The 20,003-nt window shown below is 32.4% G+C and overlaps 1 protein-coding gene across 1 annotated transcript; it reads left to right on the top strand.

The window, feature by feature from the left end:
- The first annotated feature begins 763 nt into the window (after window positions 1–763).
- Window positions 764–18,997, top strand: LOC140045264 (type-1 angiotensin II receptor-associated protein-like). The gene is made up of 6 exons (XM_072090098.1): window positions 764–904; window positions 6,945–6,979; window positions 14,009–14,120; window positions 14,711–14,789; window positions 17,309–17,336; window positions 17,874–18,997. The coding sequence occupies exons 1-6, from the start codon at window positions 863–865 to the stop codon at window positions 18,088–18,090; spliced, it is 513 nt and encodes a 170-aa protein (XP_071946199.1). The 5' UTR covers window positions 764–862; the 3' UTR covers window positions 18,091–18,997.
- Window positions 18,998–20,003: the final 1,006 nt, after the last annotated feature.

The raw sequence follows: 20,003 nt of genomic DNA on the forward strand, positions 1-20,003 counted from the left end.
TAGCAACGCTGTTTTTTACTAAATCATCGATAAGTGATTTCTGCGCTACGATCATCGATTTCAATTCCTTATTTTCTTCCGACAGATTTAAGATAGTTTCTTTAAGTTGGAGAACCATACTTGGTATTTCTTTGCATGAGTTACATTGCCAAAAACTAGGTCTCGCAGATGACTTCAATTCAACGCAGATACGGTGAAATTGAGTAGAGCATAGAGTACAGGCTATGGCTTTACCCTTTTCCTGGTGTAGAAATTTACACTCTTTAATGCAGGTTATCTTAGCTGCTGTAACGTTAGATTTATTCCGAGTGATTGATTTTTGGCTTTGACTGGATAATGTAGACTTGGGCGTCGTTGATTTTGATTATTTAGGTGACGATTTTGGCGTAGACGGTTTAGGTAGATTCGTAGGGATAGACCTACCCTCGTGTCTTATTCTTTGCACCGAATCAAGAATACTTTGCGAAATTGATATAGATTGAGCCTCCTCTAGATCACTAATACGAGATTGCTTGAACTTGTTTAATTTGTTATGGACAGCTAAAGCATGATTCGTAATTTCTGTTTTATCGAAATAAGACGGGTCAGGCAAGATAGTAGATATTAATTCACAGATCTGGCTGACATCAATTATGTTTGTAGAACAGAGAGCCGTAACTGTTTCAGCGCCCTCTAAATATCCCTTGACGAATTTCTTTGACAAGTTTTGTAGTCTGGATGGTGGCGCTTTAAGACAATCCTAGATCGCATAAGTAGAGAGAAGTAAGAACGAACTAAACGAACGCTGCAGAAATTATCTCTTTTGCAACAAAAACAGATTTACAAAAACACAGATCAGTACAATTTATCAAATTATTGCAATATGGATGCTGTTGTCGCCACACTTACAAGAATACCATTGAAGGTAAGAATGTTCCTGTATCTTGTTTAAAAGCATTTACCAAATGCATCACCAAGCAACTGGAGGCCTGTAATTGTGAACCCACTACCGGGGTAACCATGTCTTAAAAGCGAATGAACAGACCATATTTATGCATGATGCATTATTGACAATACTGGCCCACTAACTACGAAATTGCACATACAAAACTGTGTTTATAATAGCTAGTTAGACAAATTGCGTCCATTAAATTCAGGGCCGTAGCCAGGATCTGTCAAGGGGGGGTTCGGACACTAAATATTTGGGTCAACCCCCCCCCCCCCCTCAATATCATGTTACATGCAGGGACCAAACCAGGGGTGGCACCAGGATCTTCCCGACGCGGGTGCTACATTCCCCGACGAGGGGGCTATGCGAGCGAAGCGAGCATCACTAGGCTGGGGGCCAGGGGCCGCCAAGGGCCCCCGGTGGGGGTCGAGGGGGGGGGGGGGTGAAGCCCCCGGAAGCAACGCGTTCTAGCGTCATTTGAGGTCATTTTAATCAGATTTAGGGTAGCCATTTTTTTCCATTTTTTATAATGCATAAGGCCTAAATAAAATACTGCGTGCAAAAAAACGATGCGCGATGACTGTTTCAATCCATATTTTTCAATTTAAAAACATAAAAGTTGAAAGAAAATTTAGAAAAATAGAGTTGGAGGTCCCGGAAATTGGACTTATTATACTTCAAAACATGAAACAAAATAAAAAAGTCCCTATCATGGTTGTGACTGAGCTAAGAAATGTTTGAAAAATAGAGATGTTAGGTCCCGGAAAATGCACTTCTTGTACTTCGAAATATGACCAGCTTTATTGTTGGGGCTGAGCTAAGAAAATGTTTAAAACTAGAGGCTGCATGTCTTCAAAAAATTGCATTTTATACTTTGGAAACATCAGGCCTAGAGGCTTAAAAAACGCAAGCGTAGACCTTTTTCAGTCGGGGAAATAAGTTTATTCCTCCCAAGTGTATGAGTGCGTACCATCTGGACCTCCGAGTGGTGAGAAATTCATGACATACAGGACATTGTAATAACTTAGCTAAAATAAGATGTTGGCTAAGCGAAAATGGCATGTTATGGATGAAAAATTTATTTTAGGTGCCCCACGGTACTGTATATTATATTCCCCGACAAAAGTACCCGTGTTCCCTTTTAGAAATTTACAGACACGTATCACTAGTTGACGCTCATACAGAGAAGAAGGTTCACGAACAAGTTTACGAATTTTTCAATTTACAAACAACTTTTTGTACTGTGGGGCACGTATTTGGAGGATTTTTGGAGATGAGGGTGAGGTATTTGGCATGTCGGGGATGGGGGTTCGCAGTTGGTTAAGGGGGGTTCGCTGTAAAGGGGGGGTTCGCCCGAACCATAAAAACCCCCCCTGGCTACGGGCCTGAAATTAAATCCTGATTCTCAACTTGACGTATCCTTCGTCCTCAAGCCTGGTGGTACCTAACTAAGAAAAGAAAGTATTTAAGGTAAAAACTTTCCAATATTTTAATACTAAAATGTTATTGCAGTATTTAATAGTATAATATTTTTTTTAGTAATTTTGATTGAACAATAGCAGAAGTGTGTAATGTCATTACATGTAACAGTTCATTAACCAAAATACTACTTCATGTACTTGGTTGTTCCATCTAATGAATTCACCCCCTTGGGGTTGTAATTGTGAGGCACACATATTATAGTTCATTTCATTATTACCCTACCTAATAACTAATTGTATTAGGTGAATAGAATTGAAGCTTGTAAAATCAGAACCAGTTAATTTGAGGATCTATTGACAATAATATAAAATAATAATAAAATAATAATAATAATTTATTATTATAGGATCAATTGCATGTTACAGGTTTACAGGCGTTTTCGACTTTTCACCTGTTAATCTCTCTGAAAACACACAGAACCGGAAAATAAGATAGAGGGTGGTATACTGTATTATGACTAATGCTTACCTGGTTTGCCGCAAAATTGTGAAACTATTTTAATGAGTATTTGTTTGGTTTTGAAGACCAACATTTGTCAAATTTGTTTTTTAATCTATTTATGGACTGAGCATTGACAAACAATTCCATTCATTAATTGGTATTAATTAAAAAAAAATGTCCTTGCTCTGGTTTATAGATTTTGAATTTGTGTCCCCTAGTAGATTTATTGAGTTTAAACAAGCTGTTGTTTGCATAGTGTTATAGCATTGAAGGTAAAAAAAACTCAATTTCTCTGAGGTTCTTTTAAAATAATGTTAGCCACTTCACGATAGTGTTTGCTTTTAATTTTAAATTTAAAGCGCTGGCTACACTATCATACTTTATGTGACAAAAAATGTGATGTGCCCATATATGTACAGGATTATGTCATATAACTACCAAATTTGGGCACAGCACACTTTTCAATAGTGTGGACAGAGCTTAAAACATTAATACTGTACAATAATTTGGATAATTATTGGAGACATTTTAAAGCAATTCATTAGTGTAAATAGTCAGTCATAGTAAACAACATTGCAATCACTGTATCAATTAAGAATTATCTTTGATAATTACATAGATAAAAATTGGAATTGACAATTAACCAATGAAAACCCCTTGTATACTTGGCCTCCATTATCTGCATTTACCACAATATCAATTAGTGTTGCTATCATCGTTTGCATTTAAAATTAAAACATAAAGTAATGAGAATATTGAATACGTCAGTGATAAAGCATGTTTGATTACATTTCCAGTTTAATGAACTTTGACCTTCAATTAAATGGTGCATTTCAATTATTTAGTTATTTACATCAGCTTCTTACATATTGAATTATGATGACTCATCCATGAAAAACGGAAACTCTCCCAAAACCAGAGTTTTCTTTTTCTTGATGCCCAAATGGCTTAAAATTATTTAAAGACATTCTAAATCAGCTTTAAGTTTAAGCCTTGTCTACACTATCAAATGTTATCTGACTTAAAAATGTGATGCATCCATATATGGACATCATGATGTCATATCACTACCATATTTAGGAATATCACTCTACCATATTTTTGTGAAACTAGCTTGATAGTGTAGCTTTATATGATAGCTATTATGAACATTTACCAGGTCTTTTTTAATTGCGAATGTAGCGTACGATAGTCCAAATTACATGCATGTCAAAAGCAGGTCTGATCTAAAAAAAAAGTCATTTTTTATTGCCAATTGTGACGTCATTCAGCGTTCTACTTTAGTGGTTTAATTTGCATATTGGACACGTTTCATTGCACTCCTTTTGATTAACGGCAAAAATGGATTGATTCTTGTTTCTTGCAACCAAGTTGGTAATCATGATAGTGCTGTAGAACTGCGCGTTATAATAATCATTGTATAGTGCTTATACTGTTGTATATCCACAGTTGCGTTTTAGTTGATTTATGGTAACTGTGCATTTATAATTTACATTTATATAGTTTAAGAATCACTTTAACAAGTACTAATATAATGATGAAGTCATAGCTGGGACGTAGTCAATAATTTATATCGTTATGACATCATATTAAACAAAATGAGTTGATAATTAGCTTACTTACCCGGATAAACCAACCACTGCACATTTATATACGTATAAAGCAGAGACATAGTTTAATAATCAGTTCAAGTACTACCCTGTAATATAATGTTGAAGTTATTATAGCAAGATAAATCAATAATTCATATCATTAGGACATTGTGCATTTTAAAATTATCTAGTGCAGCTTATACCTGGATAAACCAATTGATACCATTGCACATTTATAATACATATAATATAAAGCACAAACATACTTTAGCAAGCTCTGTAATGTTGAAGAAATAGCTGGCATATAATCAATATTTCATATCATTAGGACATCAGTGCATATTATAATTATTTAGTGCAGCTAACTTACCCGGATAAACCAACTTTTGTCGTGGCGCATTTATATACATATAAAGGAGAGCAACCACTACTGTACTATAATATTATCATAGCAGGGATGTAATCAATAATATACATATAATTCATATCATTAGGACATAGTGCATTTTAGAATTATTCAGTGCAGCTAACTTTAATACTCGGATAAACCAACTTTTGCCATTGTGCATTATATACATATAAAGCAGAGCAAGCACTAAGTACTATAGTATAATATAATCATGACAGGGATGTAATCAATATTAATAATATACATATAATTCATATCATAATAGGACATCGGTGCATTTTAGAATTATTTAGTGCATAACTTAGGCATACTTACCCGGATAAACCAACTTTTGCCATTGTGCATATATAAAGTAGAAACATACTTTTAGCAATTAGCTCTGTTAATATAATGTTGAAGTCACAGCAGGGATGCAGTGAATAATTCATATCATTAAGACATTTACTACAGTACTGTATATAATACAGTATCTATTTTAGTGCATTTAATAGTGCATGTTTACTAATACCTGGATAAAGCAAAATCATAAAAAATACTAATCTTTTAAAGAGAGGAGTCTAGAAATCACACCCCTTTAATTAAATTTGGTACATCCCTGATAAAACATTAATCAACTATTTTCCAGTTTGTTGGATGTTATTTTACTCGCTATAAAAGATCACAATATCCAGTAATAATTTGATAGTATTAAAGAAACATAAATTTATTTTCTTAGTAGATGATTGATTGTTTTATGTATTGTATTGTTTTAAACAATAAATCAAGCTTAAATATATTACTAGTGGTACTAAAATGACAATGAAAATAGACATAACAATAAAACAAACCAATAATTGATTAAAAAAGCAGTAAAAATAGAAATAAACAAGATACTTGGGGTACAGCAAAAGAAGCTGTAATGACGTCATAAGACGGGATGTGACGTCATACAATAACCTCGCTACCAAATAGTTTAAATACGGCTATACGGTACCATCTTCGAGACGTCATATGGCTGCATGCGGTTTGAAATTTTAAAATCCGACTCTATAGCTTTGAGGAAATGTCCCTGTAGTACAGTATATTCATGCCAAATCCCAGCTCAATACTACAACGAATAAGGGAGGAGTAGTAGTTTATAAATCGCACTTTTTACTTAATAGTGTCGGATGGAAGAAGAGGAGAAGATGAGAGAGTCCTAGACTCGGGTACCCCAAGTAAAAACTGAAGAAATAATAAATGTACTGAAATAAGTTCCTCGGTACTAGTCAAAAACTTTGCCTGGCAACTTAATGTTTACGTTAAGACATTGATAAATGAACGCAATGGTTTACTGCACTAGCATGAAGTTTTCTTTCGCTAAAAATGGCTGAAAAAAGTTTTTAGCTAATTGTTATTTTTTAGCCAAATTAAAATTCTTAAAAACTGCTATTTATGCGATATTTAAGAATTATTTCAGATGACCAAAATGAGCTTAATATTCTTTTGTCCATAAACATTTAAAACATTAAATTAAATTGCCTCCAAGTTAAAATGTAGGCCCTAATCAGCCGGCACCTCACTCGCGATTTTGTCTCTCATTGTGGGAAAATACTCCACCGATTGAATCGTTAGGGAGTCACCAGACATGTCATTATATTAGGTTAAACTACCTAACTACTAAAAAAAGTCTATCTGGATTTTTATGGCAGAATTTATCCAAATTTTGCAATTTACCATTTTAAGGGAAATTCATGTTTGTCATGATACAGTATATGTTGCACATATTTGATTCATGTACAATTAACCAAATATTATATTTAAATTTTATGCCTGTACCTGAGCTTTAAACATTGGAAACATAATATGTTGCATTTCGTGTATGCATCAAATTTAATTGATATACTGCAATGCTGCAGTAGCATATTTATTTTGACCTGGTTTTGTACAAATTGTAATGTTTTTGAAAAAAGCTATGCACAGGTGTGCTTGAAAATGTTTTAATATTATAATGAAGTAGAGAAATGGGCCTAATTACCATGTGTACAATTTCTCAAGTTTTAATCTAAAAGTTTTAATTGCCTTTTTTATGACGAAAAACTTAATATTGATATTTTTTTTTCTATTTCCATAGGGAGTGGTAATAGTACATTTTATCTTAACAATTTGGTAAGTAAATTTATGTTACTTTCAATTATACAGATTTTTCCACGTGCATTAAAAAACAATTTTTTATTCAAGCAAAGAGGAGCTCTGAAAAATAGTAATATTGCATTCACTAAGACATTTCCACCTCCCATAGGATCACCAAAAGATCTTTGTAATTTTGTTTTTAAAAAAAAGGTTTCTTTTTTGGCATTATTAATGTATTAGTGCATCAAACAACTATTACCGGTATGATTATTTTTTACAAAATCATATAAAACAATACAAATATTTCACAAATAAAAGATGATCAAAATTAGTTTGTTTTCAGTGTACACAAATAATATTATATAATTATTTTACGAACATTGAAACTGGCAATCATAATACCTCACACACTTAAGCTAATGGCATGTCCTAAAACAAACCATAAACGAGGATATTTTGCAAATTAAACTACAAACCATTAAACGCATCATAAGGTTAAAGTTGAAAGGTCAAATTGCCTATTTTGGGTTTGTAATCAATGGAAATATCTCAACAATGTTGACAATACTGTCAGTCTCGCAGAACGCAAACCTTTTTTATGATCTTCTTATTTTCTTGTAGATGCGTGAAATTGTGTAAGCATGTTTTGCGAAAGGAGAGGAATCAAAATAGTGTTATAAACAATGTATAATAAGTACGATGCCATTTTAACATTGATAAAATATATTGGAACTTTTGTTAATAAAGAAAAACCAAGTCACATAAAATCTTCTCCAAATACCGAACACCGTTAGACTAGCTCATATTGTGCTGTTTGCAAGTTAGAAAATGTCACATGCACAATCAACTCACCCAAAAGCATGTTGGGCTAGCCTATATCGGGAAATTCTGCTGATACAATGATATGCAATCAACTTTCCCTATAGTACTTACTATAATTGACTAGTAAATTTGGGTGTTTTTTGGGTTTTTTTTTTTAATCGCCTAATTATATTAAACTCATAACAAAACAAATATATTACATCCCAATATACTGTACCATATTTGGTATTATTTAACAATTCTACTGTCTAGTAGTAATTTTTCGAAAACAAGAAATATAGTTATCAGGTATATATTCCCACCACTAACTTTTACTAGAGCCAGTATATCCTATAGGATTTGTATTAAGTCAGAATACATAATTCTAAACACGGGAGAATATTGTTAAATCTGATATCTTCTACTTGATTACATTGGGACTTTCAGTAGAATTCTTTTTCAACGATTATAATTTGCCTTATTCGGCTGGGAACGTCTATACTCAACAGAAAATGACAGAAACTGTTTAGAATTAACTGCATTTTTAATTGAATGGTAATTTATAGTTTTGCGAACATTGAATTAAAAAATATAATTATTATCCTCCTGAAAAAATTATTTAATCAATCAATCCGTTTTTGGTTGAATTTAACTGGTTATTCTGTCTTTTTTTTTATAATTGAAAACATTATTTTTACATTAAGATTAACTTTATTATTATTTATATTATTTTCTAATATTAATCTTCATTTTTTCATGTTTTAGGGGAAACTATCTTTAAATTAACAGAGATTGGAATGTACCAATTATTGAAAAATTATAAAATAAATGTAATTGTTTGTAATATTATATACCGTAAAACCTTGACATACTGTACAATATATTCATTAGTTCTTCTTAAATATATTTGAAAAGTTAACAACGCAATCAGGAGAAAAAAATCTATTTATATTTGACAGTTTAAAAGTATTTTATTCAGCATTAAGGTGTTGAGTGCGTTCTTAGACATTGTGGCTCGTTTTCTACTTACCTAGAATTTTTATTTTAGGAATAGATATTTTGAGGTTTGTAAATGTAAATGATATTCTGGATCATCCTCACAGCAATTTATTCATTTTTCATCTCAAGTGATCCCAACTTTTCCATTGAAAAGCATTGTAAAGGCCAATTTACACAGACGACGGTAACAACAAGCGCAAAACCGCATAGCTTGTGTCCTGAGTGTGGAAACCGCTCGTCCGCTCAGAGTTCTGTGTAAATGATCATAAGGAATAACATAGATTCTATATTTTTATTATCGTTACCACTCATCGGTGTAAATTGGCCTTAAGAGTGATGGCATTTTGGTGCTAGCCAAGTGTTTTCTACAGTATTAATTAGGCAAGTTGATTGTAATGTAATATAATCATTGTTAGAGATTTTTGCTTTCCTACTGTAATAGCCTTGTGTCCAAATTTAGTGTACTTGGGATTATAATTGGATTGCGTTTACAATAGAATGCACTAAAGTTTTTGAATATATAAGGGTGGGATTATACTTGGATTACGTTTACAATTAAATGTACTAAAGTTTTCAAATATATATGGGTGGGATTATACTTGAATTGCGTTTACAATAGAATGCACTAAAGTTTTCAAATATATAGGGGTGGGATTATACTTGGATTACGTTTACAATGAAATGTACTAAAGTTTTCAAATATATAGGGATTATATTCGAGCGTGGTTTTTACTTGGTCATAGAGAGCTGTGCATTAAATAAAATGTAAAGCTAACAATTTGCCTGAATCTGCCACAAACCACTTTAAGAATCCAGTCATAGCTTGCTTTGCGTTATTAACTTAAACAAATCAATAAGTGTTTCAAAATGAGAGCGACGACGCATTATACTTAACAACGTTTATAGGCGTGTTTATAACTGTGTTTTTTTCATGCGATTGTTGATACAACTAATGCATTACAAAGATAAACACCGATTGTGAAATTCTTTTGAAGAATATTGCACCGTGAGGTTTCGTATTTGGTTTAATTTTGTTCCAAGGCTCAGTTTCTATGCTCGTGATGAACTAATTAACTGTTCGCTGCACTCTTCAACATTTCTCTGTGATTTCAAATGCTAATTATTTGATTAAACTAATTTATTATTCGCCATAGGCTCGTTAAAGCTATAAGTATTATAAATAATATATATCGTAGTATTGAGAGGTAAAGTATGGGAATTTAGCTTGGGGCTTTACCTTGATAAATAAGGTTAAAATCCTATTTCATGCCTGTTAAGTTGTTTTAATATATTTTACTGCAAAATCTTTAGTGAATAAATGTCTATAAATATTATTTATACTGTGATATAAAGTGACCCAGTTCATTTAAAATGAATTTTACTGCAAGGCAAAAACACAAATGAAAAAAAATAAACCTTTAATATGTAGATAAACTGTATACAATATTATATACAGTTTACTATACAATTTTATGTTTGTATTTTAATTTCATATATTTAGGTACTGGAAAAAACATGACAACAAAATTAATTAAACATTAATCATCATCTACACAAAGAAAAAAACAAACAATTTTTATTACATTTATAAAAAGATACAAATAAAATATATATTTAACAAAAACCTGTCTTTTGACGGGCAAAATTGTCTTCTTTTTTTCTCTTTTTCAGGCAAATTATTTTTTTTTCGATTAGATTTTTAATCAAAATGAATATTTTGCTATGGCATATTTATAAAAACGCAGTGGCTGTATCTACGCCTATTCGTAGTTCCAAGCTAGATTTTATATCTACGCCTAACCCGATCTGGCCGAAGTTAAAAACAAAAAAATATCCCTCTAGGAAAATGGTGAGGAAATATGATGGTCAATAAAGAAGATGGTGAGTAAAAAAAAAATTTAAAAAAGAAACGAAATACAAACAGTGAGTTTCGAATCGTACGCTACAGCATTACATTGCAAGACCCAAGCACTACCCATTCAGCCATCTAACAGGCTTACATGCACCGATATCACATCACATTAGTATTTTATCAAAAGTCATACTTTAGGGTGCGCTATATAGGCGTTGGAATCTTGCTTGGATCTACGACTAGGCGTAGAATCAGTTCGTTAAAAAAATTGTTTTTTTCAAGGAGACAATACATCTTTAAATATACGGAATTACTTTGCATGAATTATTAATATTAATTTACACTTTTTATATTATTATGACACAAAATTAGTATATGAAAAGCTAATAAATATTGTTATTAGTTAAAATTCTTAGGCATTTGTAATAATTATATATAACAATAGTATTCCAATAAAAGCCATGGTATGATATTGTCGCATTGTATCGAGAAGAATAGAGAAAGCAAGATTTGAATGAATGACCCGACGACGGTTGCGTTAAGAATAGCCCAATCAATAACGTGAACGGATGTAATAGAAAAGTGTGATTCCGAGGCAAGATTATTGACTGTTGGCTCGCTTCATTTAAAATACGAGGGTGATTAATATTCGCTACAACATAAAAATTAGATGTCTGAATAGAAACAAGCTTGTATTTCATGTGTGAAAATTACTAACAAATGAAAATAAATTTTATTTTAACTTGCTAATATTGCAAAATTTTTATTGGAACAAAATAAAACAGGGGTATGTTAACCATGGCATTTGTAGGCATGCAGCATACTGTATATCAAAACCACTAAGTGCTTTTAGATAAACATCCGGTCTAGTATTTTTGCTTAAGTTAAAATAGTTAAGAAGTGCTTAAGTGATAAACAAAGGCTTATCTATCATACAAGTTTTTTGTATCTTATTGAACAGACTTTGTCTTTTAAGTAAGAATTAAAAGATCATAAAAGTATTTGCCTATGTTGTTTGGAAACTGATATTTAAGCAAAATCTTAAAACAAGTTGGAAGCATGGTTTTTTATAAATTTGACCTTTCTTGAAGGAAAATGTTACATTGTGGCAAAAAGTGGCACAGGGAGTTTGCGTACTTTAAATATTATTATCTTTACAGGGGCGCACCAGGGGCTTGCGGTAGTGGTGGAAACTCCTATATTTTACAGTTCAAAAATGTTTTTTTTTACTTTGTTAAAAAAACAATCAGCTCACTGTTAGGAGATGATACTACTAAATAGTTTGGAAAAAAAAGTATGTTAAAAATTAACGTTGACACACAATATACATGATATAAATAAAATAAAAAAAACTAATATAAAAACTACTTCATTTCACAAATAAAACTTGAAATAAATCCACAGATTGAAAATAATAAGAATTCTCCGGCATTATGATATCTTGTGATTGTTTTTTGTTATTACGGATAACCCTAGGCATTGGGTTCATTTAGCAAATGAAAGAAATCTTTCTCGCATACACAACGTGATATGTATTAAATCATTGATCTTCTTATGAAAATGTACATTCTCGTCGTAGAGAATGGCATGTGGCCTTGGTATTTTAATGAGAATAATGATACTGAACTGAAAGAATACACAGTTTACACATCGAAATGTCAATGTTTATTGTAGTGTTCTGGATTGTTGTACTGTAACAATACGATTTATGAGACTATACACTCAAATGTCAAATGTGAAAAGTGGCGTATCCAGGATTTTGTAATAGGACGGCCCTAGGCTAAACAAAATGTAAAATGCTGAACTTAAACCTGATGTTCTTTCTTTCTTTATTTATTTACCCATAAATATAAATTATAAACATTGTAACATACAAATAATGATAATTATATCAAGGAAAGGGCTAAAAAATAGTTTAAACTAATTTCAGGCCATAAACAGGGAGGTGAAAAAAAATAATTTTTTTTTTCACCTCCCTGCCCTATAAACATTGAAATATTTGCATTGAAAAAATTATTACCCCCCTGTCTATGATTAATTCATGATACAGTACAAAAAAAATGATAAATAGGTGGGATGGCTCCCTCATGAGGCTGCACTTTGCGAGCAATACCATTAGTCCGATAGGGGTGCTCAATAGAATTTTCTTCTTTTCTTTGTGTTGGAGAGAGAGGGCTATTGTCAGTTAATTGGCAGTCATAGACTACCAACACCATTGCTAGTTTGTGTAATTCAACTTCTGTATGTTTATTTCGTGCCAAGCGTACCTGGATAAACCGATATAGGCCTTTTCCACTTTGAGGAGTATGTGTTCTCCAGGTAAGCAGTAATCAAGACAACCACTTTTGTGCAGTTATTAATTTATGATTTAATAACTGTATGTCTGTATAACTGTATGACAATTCATAAAGAAAAGAATTACTATAAATAGATTAATATTGTTCTGTTTGTCTGTAGGCCCTTTAAGGAAAGAACTTATAATACACATATACAGTATTATATATAATATTCCTATTATTATCTTTAATGATCGAAATAAATTATATTCTATGTTTTTAGAAAAAATTATTAACACATCATTAATTTTATTGATGAAAAAAAAAAACTACATCAACATAAATCAGGTCGTCAAGGTTACCTAATCAACATACAGCTTTGACGGCCACTCTGTCAGCACACTAATTCTCATTGCAATTTTACTGCAAAAGCAACGACACATTTCTGCCTAACAAAACCCAGTAGATTTATCAGAGTAGAAAATGTGAATAACGTGAGTCGAAAATAACTTGCAGATTACTCAACGCTTTCAAAGATTTCTGAGTAATTGCTCTCACTGGACCTCACTTAGTATTCACGCTTGATTAAGCAATGTCATAATTAAAACTAGGATTTAGATGGACTTTGACATGAACATAGGCCTGGATATTTTATGCAAGAAACTGAGGCAGTGATTTTAATGCAAAATACAATTATCTGTATATTCGTTATATTTCATTATCATGAGTGGTTATATATAATGTCAATATCCCTGCCCTAATCTCAAGTGAAATATTTAAAAAAAAATAATTAAGAATTTCACTTAAGTGGTATAATTTAAAATGGAAAATCTTTTAAGTTAAGCCTAAGTGTGATTGGCAAATTATACAGTTATTGATATTTTAATAAATATATGAGAAAAAATTCATTCACACAGAAGGAAAATATTTGATTCACACATAACTTAACACCAAACTTCTAGTAAAATATGATTTGCTTAAGGTTATTATAATTTATCTGATTTACACAAACTTGATAATCTTTTTTTTTTGCAAAGAAAATTTGATAATTACAATCCTCAGGCATACATGTGCAAAATGTTTTAGTATGTCTACTACAAACCTTAATGGTTTTGTTATTGGTTTTTATCTTTGCAGGGCATCACAATGTGATTGGCTATCACCAGCTTATCAATATATGAATCTTTTCCTATTAATTGTTGCATTGTGGGCCATAGGCACACCGTCTTCCATTGATAGTATTCAAATGGTAAGTTGGCTCTGTTCTATGATCCTACACCTACCAAGTATTGTGCAATAGTGAGTGACACTCTATTTGAGGTTCTCCCATGATCCCAGACACTCGAGTCTTGTTGTGAGTGAAACTCACACATTTCAGATTCCCATCTGTTCGATGATGATGATGATGATGATGATCAATGATTCCAGACTTACCAAGTCTCGCACATTGTGAGTGAGACATTTGAGGTTCCCATCACGCACACAGTTTAACCAAACATACCCGTTCAAACTAACTCAACGACACTGGCACTATTGACCGGTCTTTACACAAACCACACAATTTACATGCCACCTATACCCTAGCCCTACTATCGCATCAGACCAACTTGGCTTCTATATGAGTCGAAAGATAGGTCCATGGTTTTGGTTTCGTTTGACAGGAGCCTTTGAAAATTCCTGTAGCCTGCACAAAGATTGTTCTTTTTGCGGCCACAGCACCTTTATTCTTCTGGTTACAGCACTGATCATGATCAGTTTTTTTTGGTGCCATAAGTTGACCCTAATAATTCTTTTTCAGCAGCAGTTTTCAATTTCTTTTCTTTTCTATATTCTTTACAGCTTCTGGTTCTACATGTTGTGAGCATCATTATGGAGGTTATATTAATCAGTGTTTATTTCCCAAAATATGAGGACTCTGGTAAGTATGGTAGGTCGGCCTACATGCATGCACGCTAGGAGAAAGGCAGACTAAGCTGCGGGCGTAACAGACAGTGTCTTATTAATGGATGGTGGATAGGCCTAGATGGATAAGATCTAGCAAAACATTCATTAAATTTAATACAAATTTGTAAAATTGCTTTATCAATTTCTTTATTGTATTGTAATTTCCAACATTTATGTGAAAAGTGGGAGAGGAGGAGGGAGGGAGGCTACTGTTCTAAAAAGTTGGTACAGCCTGGAGGGGGTGGGATAGTGTTTTGATGCTCCTTGTTATCTGTACTTATTTAGATAAGATCCATCAAAACACACATCATAGAAGAACTGTACTAATTACACAGGCAATTATTCAAATGCCAGTGACCAGCGTACAGTACTATAATTATGTATGGACGATTTCCTTCTATCTATTACTAAACATCTTGAAATTTATGCAAGGAAAATTATATCCAAATGCCGAGCAGTAATTGTCTCCATTTGGAATATGTTAAGCGGAAAAATAACATTCTGCAATTTATAGCCATGTTTGTATTTAAATTGCATTTTTTTCTTTTTCTTACTTCAGATGAATAATTAAATTCAATGATGAAAATGGTAAATTTATTATGTACATCAAGTTTTAAAAATTGTAATAAATTATAAAACTATAAATAAAAAAAACTATTATGCCAAAATGTGATAATAAGTGATTGATTATACCGTATATATTGAGAACCATATTAAACATTAAAATCAAAGAAAAGACAATTCCCATGTACATTATTGAATTATGCTAATCAGTAACCAGTCATGCATGCATAATTAGATGTAATGCGCAGTGCATCTTGACAGTAGAAAAGGTCGAAGAACGATAAATTGGTTTCACAACGAGGTAAAAAATAAATCCCTGTGAAATCAATATAGTACTGTATGTATAGTCTTTGTAACTATAGATCCGTCAGATTATCTTTTAAGCCTTGTTTATTTGATACGGTACTTATATGATGAATAAGAAATATAAAGCTGCTCTTTAAAATATGCGGTTTATTGATGATCAAATGGAAATTATTTTTGTTGTACAATACCTTGGGATTGTGTTGAATTAAGGTTTATATGTTTATTTTATGTTATAAAGCACTTTACTTTTATTTAGTCTATTTCGTGCCAAGCTTACACCCGAGCTTACATTGATAAACTGACAAATGCCACATTCTCCTTGAAGAGCGAAATATACTAAAAAATAGAAAATTCATTGAATGCCCCTCTCCATAAATGGTATAGTCCACAAATCATGACTCCAAGTGGGATCCACCTCACAAGCCACCACCATCATTTCTTTATTTTATAAAGTTATTTATTTTATTTCGAATCGAATTTGAACCACACCATGAAAGTCCTAGTGTAGTCTGGGTTCCAGACGGAGTTTTGTCTTAATATCAGTAAAAAGATAAATATTTTGGCACATATGGCGTTTCATACGTATACTACTTGATTTTGGATACTCCGTCTGGGGAAACACGCACAAGTCACGTGGTTTGACACCAAGAATTCTTGGTGCATACGATTATCCGGTTGACTAGTTTCAGCTGCATGCGATTGGCTACTCACTCGTACACTGTTTTAATATTCATATTTCAGAAGTTCAAAGACTCAACAACTAAGATGGTGCGCATGCGCTATGTTACGTTTAGACAACGTGTACTTGGTACATTGATGAAAGTTTCTGAAGGCTAGAAATGATTTTATATGCCTAGTAGTTTGGTAAACATTTGATGGGATATTTTCCAAGAACATGAAAACTCGTCTTGATAAGATAGGCTGCTTCTCCGCAAATCAAACATTGAATGGATCATTTATTACGCGGAGATAATTTGATTTAATTCCCACCCAGACCCTGTCCTGTTCTGTGTAGTGTGTGGTGTAGCTTTGTTGTGTGCCGGTGGCATGTATGTAGGCCTACTTTATTGGCGTTTTATTTGGCAGGTCATACGTGCGAGTTGAGTAGGACCTACGAAAGAGGCCTAGGCCAATGACTAAACAATTAATAAAAAAACAACTTGGCAACACGATTTTATCAACAGTCTCGTCTCGTACATTCAGCACTGTACGTACTCGATCTTTTTCATTTTGAAACAAGATGATCATTGGTTGATTCGAAATCCATATTTACATACCGCCCGCCCCATATAGCCGAATACGGTATGATCACCTACGTCATTCTTATCGGACGTTTGCGGTCTACAAATCGATTTCTATACGCGTTTCACAAGTCTGTATTTTGAGACAAAAATCGCGGTCGCAATAAAAACAAATAAATAAAAAAGAAAATACAGACTTGGGGCAAGTCTAGTCCTAGTGGTCTAATTGTGATGTATTTTAAATTTATACCTAAAGAAAATTACAAAAAAAACCACTCCGCCCCTATATTTTTGCCGATTTAGGGGTGATGTTTTTTTTTTGGCTTAATACAAAATTAATGTTTATTATTACTAATAACTTTCAAATTGTTTTGTCTTTCAGGTTCTACAGAATTTAAATTCAGTGCTGCGTATCCTTTTAAAAATTATTTTAGGAAAAATATCTGTATGATAATATTCCACTAAGAATACCTGTAGTTTGAAATTGTCACAGACTCAGGTATCCACAAAAATCATTGGTTTGATTAGTTACTTCAAATTGTGCACTTTTGGACAACTTTATGTATTTGGATTATTTATTTGTTCAGCAAAAAATCCATTTATTTCTTATTTCAAATTGCACCATACAAAGTTATATTATTGAATCAAATTCACTAACAGTACCGTCTGGTAGAGGTAATTGCCAAATATAAGATTGACTGTTTGATCCAAAGTTTTGCTATGTACTGTGTTCTCAAATAAGCTAGGCACGAAATAGAAAAGTCAAGTTCGGGTCATGTTCAAGTCAAGTTCGAGTAATGGTTCTCATTCTGTTTCATCATAGTACCAGGCCAACACAAAATAATGTAATGGTTCTCATTCTGTTTCATCATCGTACCAGGCCAACACAAAATAATGTTATGAATGAATTATAAAGTTATATTTTTTCCTTACATTAAAAAAAATAGTATGGCAATAATTAATCTCATTCTAAGACCAGTATCAGCCGTAATTATCGCCACTCACTACAGAGCTCGTGGAGGAGAGACCAACATTGGCTTTTCAAACCCCACGTACAAGGGCTACGAGAACTTTGACAACCCACCAACAATCGGTATTCCACCGCAACAAGGCAACACACCAGCTGGGCCGTCAATGGGTAACCAACAGTACGGTGCCCCTTAATTGAAGAATGGACAGTGGGTTATAGTTATTTTAATTTAACTAACCACGGAGTTGTTTATAAGGGTTATGTCAGACATGTTTAGACCTACAGAAAGCATATATGTATTTCAGCGTAGATATCCCATTTTGCAACAAATAACGTGCAAGCCCTATATTCCTATTTAGACATGCGCATGTTGAATGAATAACGTAGGAACTTTAGAACCATTCAATCATGGATGCAACGAGAATGCTCTTTTTCCATGAGACAGAGCTGATAATAGGGAGTTTTTGGATTTGCGACGACCAATGACCAAAATATTTTATGTTAATTCATTGTGCACATACAGCAAAAAAATTGGGATGTGTTTCCTCGCTCCCCAACCTCTACATAGCTGGTTTCTAGGTCCAGATGACATAGATTGACCTGACCTAGTGTGTTCCCAGGTCGTCGCAAAGCGAAAGCTCCTATGTGAATCCATGGTGTGGTAGTTTGTCTATGACAGTATAAGAGTTCTTATATACAACTCTATGGTTAGTACCTGGTGTAAGAGACCAATGTGCAATAGTGTTAGATGAAGCAAATTCCTCTAATAATTATTAGAAAAGAAAGGCAATAATTTTTTGTAGTGCAGTATAATATGTATGGTTACAATGTAATCAAATTGTGAATCTAAAAATTCCTAATATTTATTGTTAGTTTTTATCAGAAATCAGAGAGGTAATGATGGGTTTTGGGTTCTAAAAAAATACATTTTTGTTCCGATTCATCAGGTCATTAGCACAAGCAATGGCAACTGTGTTGCCTCTGGAAATAATAATCTACCTCTTGAAGAAGAGGGTGCTGTCTCAATTATACCTTATTTTTTATTTTATTTTTTTTTCTCTTTTGTGTATTTTTTATTTTTTTAAGTTTATTTCTGTTAAAATACATGTTAAGATATTTTATTGTAATGATTAAATGGTATTCTTAACCAATTAAACGCGAAAAATAACGAATATAAAAGTGTATTATAAAAATCCTGGGTGATTAGTTTTCGTCTTTCTATCTGAATAAACGCCATGTAACGCATTCCCAGGCGTCTTTTGTTGCAGTAAACCTTCTCTTAACGTTCGCTCTTACAAGTTAAATTTACCCTGGTCTAACTTGGGAAGAGAATTAATGGTTTTTATTTGTGTGTTTCAGAAATCTAGAAAAATAAATTTGTATACATTCCTTAAAAAAGAAACCGTTAAAAAAAAAAAAATTTTTTTTTTGCCCAACTCATGAGCGGAAAGATGCTCAGGGTAGATACAGACTCTATGTGGGACAAGCTACACGGTTTCCCGCTTTTCATTACCGCACGTCTGTGTAAATTGGCGTCATTGTGTCCTAGTGGGAATGTGGAAATCAAAAGCTTGAGGGCCTAGTTTTTTAATAAATGCTTTGGCAAAAAAAATAATAAATTCAGGCCACTTTTTTTTATTATAGAGTAAGAATTAAAGAAAAGCAATAATAATTAATGACCAGAAAAAAGCAATATTATATATTTAAACAAATATTTTAAAATGACAAAAATCAGCCCAGTGCATCAAATGGTTAAAGAAATTGAGAATTTGCAAACATATTATTTATGATAGTGAAATGTGAAAAAAAAAAATAAGCAAGGCATAGGTAAAATACAATGCTATTAAAAGTTAGTATATAGTAATAATATAGTAATTTTAAAATATACAACATTTCATGAACATATACAAATTTACAACATTTAATTTTTAACCCAATACATATAAAATGTATACTTTAACATTTATTTTACAGTGTTTGTTTATTTATAATTTATATGAAAATAGATTTATACTCACTACTAATGTCTTGTTTTTGTAAGTCCCCTTTTTTCAATGTTTAGGTGAAATTCAAATAATTAATAAAGTACAGTGCAGTAAAAAAGTCT

The sequence above is a fragment of the Antedon mediterranea genome, chromosome 3 (genome assembly GCF_964355755.1).
Source record: "Antedon mediterranea chromosome 3, ecAntMedi1.1, whole genome shotgun sequence".
NCBI lineage: Eukaryota > Metazoa > Echinodermata > Crinoidea > Comatulida > Antedonidae > Antedon > Antedon mediterranea.

Coding starts and splice junctions, on each gene's coding strand:
- LOC140045264 (XM_072090098.1), top strand. CDS start 863: ATGGATGCTGTTGTCGCCACACTTACAAGAATACCATTGAAG. Junction 905..6,944: donor TTACAAGAATACCATTGAAG/GTAAGAATGTTC, acceptor CTATTTCCATAG/GGAGTGGTAATAGTACATTT. Junction 6,980..14,008: donor CATTTTATCTTAACAATTTG/GTAAGTAAATTT, acceptor TTATCTTTGCAG/GGCATCACAATGTGATTGGC.